The 7,494-nt window shown below is 38.6% G+C and overlaps 1 protein-coding gene across 2 annotated transcripts; it reads right to left on the bottom strand.

Annotated features, from left to right (window-relative positions):
- Positions 1–1,101: 1,101 nt before the first annotated feature.
- Positions 1,102–6,415, bottom strand: CRR3 (chlororespiratory reduction 3). 2 transcript variants are annotated; one of them, XM_087671777.1, is made up of 4 exons: positions 6,095–6,415; positions 5,885–5,976; positions 5,537–5,706; positions 1,102–3,520 (listed from the first exon to the last, which is right to left on the bottom strand). In XM_087671777.1, the coding sequence occupies exons 1-3, from the start codon at positions 6,325–6,327 to the stop codon at positions 5,585–5,587; spliced, it is 447 nt and encodes a 148-aa protein (XP_087527903.1). In that variant the 5' UTR covers positions 6,328–6,415; the 3' UTR covers positions 1,102–3,520; positions 5,537–5,584. The 2 variants fall into 2 exon arrangements, with proteins under 2 accessions (XP_087527903.1, XP_087527894.1); XM_087671768.1 differs by lacking the exon at positions 1,102–3,520 and having other exon boundaries at positions 5,033–5,706; positions 6,095–6,414.
- Positions 6,416–7,494: the final 1,079 nt, after the last annotated feature.

Here is a 7,494-nt window from a genome sequence, read left to right as displayed (position 1 = left end):
TGGAGCGATCCGCCTGAAGAACTCTGCGACGGTGCGGAATGGTCCGGGGAAGAACGATGCGTGAAGGATACAATGATGATGGACGATTATGTGCTGCTTTGTGACCCATCGATGACTCATGGAAGAATTGCCCTGATAGACACCACACCGACCCACAATGGTCTGGTGAATTTCTAACATGCATTGCAACTACATTGCGATTCTGCATGATGCTGCAGTAGAATGTTCGTGCCTAATAAGTGCTGTACACAGAACAGAGAGAGAGAGAGAGAGAGAGAGAGGAAAACGAACTGATTCATTATTCACGAGAGTGTTTGTTACATAGGCAGGCAATGCAGTAACAGATCGGGCTGTGCTGTTACAGATCTGATTTTTACTGCTATTTTTATTTGTTGGCTTTTTTAATTCAATTTTATTTCAAACATAGAGGCTGGCAAAGACCGTGATGCAGCAGCAGCAATAGTGGGTGATGTCACAGAGATTGGATGTTGCAGAGGTGCATTTATGTTGGCGATGTGGCAGACATACCATTGCACTGTGCCTGGATTTGCAGAGATTCAGTGCTCAATTTTGGGCACACCATACAAGCACCTGTCGTTGTGGCAGAGCTAACGTTTGTGACAGTTGTGATCACGAGAAAGTGGGTTCTCTCTCATGAGCAATAGTTTCTTGCAGATCAAGGATGTAGATCGTTGTGGGTCACGCCTTCTTCTTTACCCTGCCCATTCTCAACAGATCATACCTATCCTCAATAAATGAAGGATATACTTAGGCACACATGTACTTTGTTGGAGTGCATATTAAGGTTGGCTATCTACTATGCATTCTTCTTTACGCCACTTATTCACAATCTTTATCTTTTGTTCTTCATTGCTCGAAGGTAAACAAATTTGTTAGAGCATTCATGATCTGGCTTTGGCAATCCACACCGATGTGGAGTGATTTGGTGAGTTTTCTAGATATCTCATAGGCTCGATGGTGTTGAGAATCTATGACATGGCTCGAGTTTGTGACTTTACAAGGTGAAGGATGGGCATGGTGATCCTTGGCAAGGTGCATTGATAAGGACCATGGCCACTATAGTCGCAGTTCATGTGGCAAATTGGCAACATCCACAACAAAGTAAAATTAAAATCATCTTATTTCCATAGTGAATTTTGGTAAAATACAATGATTATCGTAATTCTATAGTAGAAGAACTACTTTGATGGGGACCTTAGTTTAAAATAGAGAACTCCACATGCACATAAGCTAAGGGAAGAGATAAGGGTAATAAACCTACTTATTCAATATCTATCCAATTACAAGTCCTTGATAATAAAATTTATACTTCACTCTAACATGAAAAACAATCATTATGAGTCATATATACTTGGATTTGATGGTTCAATATTTATATTTTTTTGTAGCTTGTGTTAAATTATTATTTCAATATAAATATTGAATATTGGGTGTCCAACTTTACTTTACAACTCAAGGAGGTTACAAGAGTATTAGCCTAAGTTCTTAAGATTGAAAAACAAGGGTTCAATTTATTTTGCATATAATCTTTATGTATAAATAAATGAATCGTATAAGGTATCTTGTTTTTAGAAATTGCATGTCTTTGAAAATTTATTCAAGACTAACCGAAAGCCTTCTCTTGTATGGATTCCTTCATCACTTATTGTTTAGCAAACTTCCTCGAGGCTTGCTACTTCCTTCCTTCCCTCCATCCATTTTGTTCAACAATCGCTGATCCACAATTTTGTGCATATTTGGCTAATAAAGTTTTATATAATCTACTCTCGTGTATACCTAATATACGCCAACCTATCAAATGAAAACTATTCATGAGAACAAACATTTTGACCCTTTTGATTTGAAATGTATAGAGTATTATGAAAGCTTGTATGCACTTTTTTTATCACATAATATTTATTCCAATGGATAAAGTTTGAGATACATTAAAATTTGTATAAATCTCTCTAGTGATGTATGTCAACATACTTTAAAATGTTTGTTTTGTTGAGTACATGCACATAAGGCCATGGATGACTCAATCCAATTGAGAACATATGATAGCAACATATGGGCATTTAAAGGATCCATTGTGTATGCACATGGGTTTTTTTTTTTAATTTCTAAGAAATCCTACATTTTCATCATTCAATGCCGTTGGGAAAAAAGATTTGTATGGCCAAAAGAGGAGTTGTCAATAGTTTGCTGACCTTCTATATGCTAACACATATTGGAGTGTAAGTGAGGATGTGATGTTGCGCGAAAATGTAATATATATAATATTCATGATAATACAATATTAAATATAATCTTTTGGGTTCTCATGTTGAACTATATAAATAGATCCTAAATGACCAATTCACACTTGGAGAGAGAGAGACACACACAAAAAGCTATAGCTTACAACTCAAATGTGGTTTATGCAAGATGTGCAAATACACATTGAATTGCATGTATGTTTTTATGTTTCAAAAAAGTAAATAGAAAATTTCAATGTCCATACATGAGGATATTTATTAAGACATAGAGATAAACCACTTAACTCTATAATGGAAGTCTCATACAAAATAAATTAAGCAAGCCTTTAAGTCTCACTGTCTTTTTAGGACAAGAGAATGCCATTGATTTACTAATGGCGACCAAAAGCAGCTGCCCTTCCACAAATTATAAAATGAAGCTCCCACGAATTATAAAATGAAACTTTTAACCTTCCTAAAACTGACTTAGAGCTGAATAATAAAACTTAATTAAGTTTTTTCAAACCTTGCGACATAAACTTCACAAAATGATGGCACCATGAGAGGGGGGTCGAATTTTTCAATATTGGTTTTAACTCCAAAATTTCTTAGCAAAGATAAAGGGGAAGTCTAAGTACTCCAACACATTGTGCACTATCAAGTGCTTCAAATAATCTATATTAATAGCATTAGTACTCCTAAACAAGGTTTTTGCATAAAGTCAATGGTACAATGGGTTTCATGGTAAATCCCAAGGCAAGGCTACTAATTAAGCTTTTCATTTGCTTCTACAACTCCTTATTAAAGGGCATCTGTTTTGACTCCTATGAAGACCACTCAATAAGGAAGTGTCTAGGATATATGCTAATCTCACATGTCACAATTAGCTTTAGTACTCGTAAACAAGGTTTTTGCATAGTGTCAATGGTACAATGGGTTTCATGGTAATGCTAAGGCGAGGTTACTAGTTAAGCTATTCATTTGCATCTCCTACAACTCCTTATCAAAGGTCTCACCTATTTTGACTCCTATGAAGACCACTCAATAAGAAAGTGTCTAGGATATATGCTAATCTGGCATGTCACAAATGCAAGAAAAAATAGAGATGGCCAACCCTATGTGTAGCTTCACTAGCTATATTGGCAAACAATGATCCTCATATACTAATAGAACTTGGCAATCTTATGGGTTGGATCCACATAAGCAAGGCCCCATTTACAACCTTCTATCTATATATTTATCTCCGTTCTCCAAGGACATTGGGACCCATCGAAGCTTAACACCTACAACAAAGAAATGTGCATCATTGAAAAAACATAATAACCTTTAAACAAGCTAAGGAATACTTTAGATCAAGTGATTTGGAGAGGAGCAACTAGGATATATATTCTCCATTAAAGGAGAGTTGTGTAATAGCTAAGTATACATTAAACATTGCATGAAGATCCATGTATTTACCAACACACCCATATCAAACTTCAATGGACACAAAACTTGCAACTTTACATTCTCCAACCAATGTGCAAGGTATTGTTGCATTGATTGGAAAAGCTTAATGCAAAAGCACAAACGTAAGGATAAGCAAGTGAATAATCTTCCAAGCATTGTACGTTGTTGGGCCTAGAATGAGAAGTCAAATGGGCTTTGCTACACAAAGACAACATCTACTTTGATTCTTTGTAGAGAACTAGTAAGTAAATGTACTTCTAAATTTCAACCCTATACAGTGCCCTTGTAGGCAACATTTAGATTGCAAGTAATTGTAAAACCTACATGACCAATATGGACATGAATAGATCAAAAGCAATACATCAAAGAGTTTGATTGTTGCAAAGAGTGCGAACTTTCTAATATCATACTAATGCAAGGACCAACCAACATACTCATGATGTGCAAAAGCCTAATGCATAGCATATCGGCAAGATGCCTATATTTGCATGTTGTTGCCATTCACAAGCTCAACACATAAGAACTCTTTCATAAGTACAAATATATAAAGAGGCAAGCAATCTTGTAGAAAAGAAAAACCCTCCATTATTGAGCTTTGCCGTATAAGTAATCATGTACAAAAGAGGAGTGAGATCGAAAGCCAAAGATACATCAAGATTTCTAATTCAAAAAAGCCTATTCTATGAATGAAGCCACAAACATGTCATTAAAGTCTCTTCTTCTAAAAAGCCTATATACTTATCTATTTGATGCAAAGTACATAGAGACCATTGGCAAGCTCAACATCAATATTGCACCATGCCCAACAAAATGGATGTCTATAACATGTTTCCACTAGGGCCAAGTTCACAGCCAAGACTGTAACCATTTTTAGACTTGTAAGATTTCATGATGATTAAATTTTCAATGGACCTCAAATCCCAAATGAGAAGGCAAGATCAAAAAACTAGGGCCAAGTTCACAACTAGGATAGGAACCATTAGTCAAACTTGCAAGTTCATGTGATGATTGAATTTGCAATTGATTTCAAATCCCAAAACCTTTTGGCCGTTGGTGAAGCCAAAGGTTGAAAAAAGATCAAAACCAGCTCACTCGAGCAAAGTTCAAACTATTTCTAGACGTATTGGTCATTTATCTAAACGCTATGAGAAGTGTGCTTTATAAATCACAAATTAACTCGCATGTGCAATCAAGCTTTCATGAATTCCCAACAAGTGCTCAAACTAGCTAGCAACCACAATAGTGGTGGGAACAAGTCCTTTGATGCATTACAGAAAGCTGCAATCCATTATTATCGATGAGATTGCAAAAGGCTACCTATCCACCCTTCAATGGCTGACTGCACTTGCTAGACCACATCGAATCACATGGATTGAAGAAGATAATGCACCAAGACAACCAAACGTTCAGTAGGGCGCTCAACCCAATATGAAATGAAATCAAGCAAGTGAACTTTGAAGATTTGCATTGCCTAAAATTAATATCAATACACAGTGCCCATCTTTTCTACACGAATCAATCGGTTTTGAGAGCAATCAATGCATAAGCTCATGGTAGGGGCTGGACGTCGTGCTCTGAATGCGAGTGCTGTAGTGAAGATCTGAGCAAGTCACATACATATGCTTGATGACATCCAGAGCTGGTGATTGGTGGTAATGGCATCCATAATCCTTCTTCTCTGCTTGTAGCACAGTTAATCTTCCTCCGCATCCAACTTACTGGCCCGCACACTTACGTACAGCGCAGTCTTATGCGCCCTCGAATGTACCAATTCTGACAGCAATAATGCGGTGTACAAGCTAATCGTACTGTCGATGGCTATGGCTGAAGCAAGGTTTAGGTATACTTACTTGTTCGTGTAGGCTAGGTAGGGTCGAAATGATGGGAAGCGAAAAGCCTTAGTTCGTGAGGAAGGGTAAGGGAAATGGCGGGTGGATCATGTCCGCAGCTGTCAACAGGTAGACCAGCCATACAGGGAACAGCAGCATGGTGAGCAGGAAAATTCCTCCGCCAATGGGGCCTAAAACACCAGTTTGTGAAGCAAAAATGAGAACGGAGAGCGGCACCATGCGACCACACATGTGCAGCCGCCAATGGGGCATAAAACACCAGTTTGTGAAGCAAAAATGAGAACGGAGAGCGGCACCATGTGACCACACATGTGCAGAGGACACAGTTTCAGGAGAGGCTGGTCGTACCACTCTGTCTGTCTGTAAAATCCTCGAGGTATTGTCCTGCATCCTCCAGACTGGAAAGGACAGGAATCTTCTTTTCCGTGTCTGGTCGAAACCTGAAAGGGAAGCCAATCTGTGTTTCAATCCCCCCCCCTCTTGTTGTGATGGAAGAAGTCAGCCAAGATGATGAACGAATGAATGGCCTGAGAGGCTGGGGGGGGAACGAGAAATTACCCTGCGGTTCTTTCATCGGCCATGCCGAGAGCGGCCTTCATCTCGGCGACGGACAGCTTCTTGCGCTGTGAGGCCGGCCCTGCTTGCCCCACGTTGGCTGCATGTTGCTGCTGCTGCTGCTGCTGCTCTGCACGCACAGGCCGGTAGCGTCTGGTGGTGGTGGAGGTGCTGCTCCTGTTGCAGGAGGAAAAGCAAGGAGGGCCGCAGGTCAGAGAATGCGGCAGGAGAGCCATCTGTTGTGGGGGAGCGGCGAGCCTGAGATATTATCTATCGTCCATCTCTCTCACAACATATGGTAGAGGAACCAATCGAATAACACATCGTTTGATGTGCTTTGAATTACAATTATCATATAAAAAAGAAATTTCGAGGGGATTGATTAATTCCTATTGTAGGTAGACATATTTCAACCCACATCTCTTCTAGTTAGTGACTTGCGCGTCATTAGATTAAAGCCACTCTATGTTCTCAAAATTCACACCCGGAAATAAAACACACACCCCGCGTTCTCTTTTTTTTCTTGTGGGGGAGGTGGGGGGCTGCCACATGGCACCCGCCCCCACCTCTCGTTAACTAATAGTATAGATAAAACGCATCATGCTCCAAAAAAGTGTTACCTATTGAGTTTTTCACTGATATGTGTACCCTACATGACAAAACTAGAGGAGATCCAAATCTCTCAAACACACATGAAATGAGAATCTATGCTCTTAGATTATATTTATGTTTGATAATATATGTTATGCAATTATATTAACACATTATGGGAATCTATGTTTTTAGATTTTTAACACATTGGCACAATGAACACTTAGCCTACATCACAATACTAGAGATACTTCGAACCTCTCCCTAAACCTTTAAAAACCTACGTGGAATGAGAGATAAAAATATATTTACTTCTAATTGTACTCAACTAGACAGAGAGGGGCTATTGAAAAAACTACTAACATCTAACACCTAATTGGCTGTAGTAAAAAAAATAAGCTTTCAAAATATAAACTTAAAGTAAAACATAATATTTATTATCATTAAAAAAATAAATATTCATACTATCATATTAAGCAAGCAAAGACAACACCACATCATAGTATAGCATCAAATAAAGCTTTGTCAGTAAAAGAGATTTACATTTTAAACTTCTTTTTCTAGCTTTTGGTTGGGGGGGGATAATGCACCTGCACTCAATCACTCACTCACCACGGCACAGAAAGGTAACATGATATATGAGAGCAAGATATACTCTTGTATTATTCAATAAAAGATACGGTGCAACATAGGCACATCCCAAGACTACACCCTCGTGAGGACACACATGTGAGGGTTCACCACTAGGTATAGGAAATCACACGTAGAGTGCAAACCAAGCAGGGCTCAGAGTCACAATTGCTCCCTATATA

This window comes from Lygodium microphyllum, chromosome 3 (assembly GCF_053477565.2).
Source record: "Lygodium microphyllum isolate KBCC chromosome 3, Lygodium_microphyllum_v1.1.10, whole genome shotgun sequence".
NCBI lineage: Eukaryota > Viridiplantae > Streptophyta > Polypodiopsida > Schizaeales > Lygodiaceae > Lygodium > Lygodium microphyllum.
The sequence above is the reverse complement of the archived record's forward strand: the minus strand, read 5'-3'. Positions and strand labels throughout refer to the sequence as shown.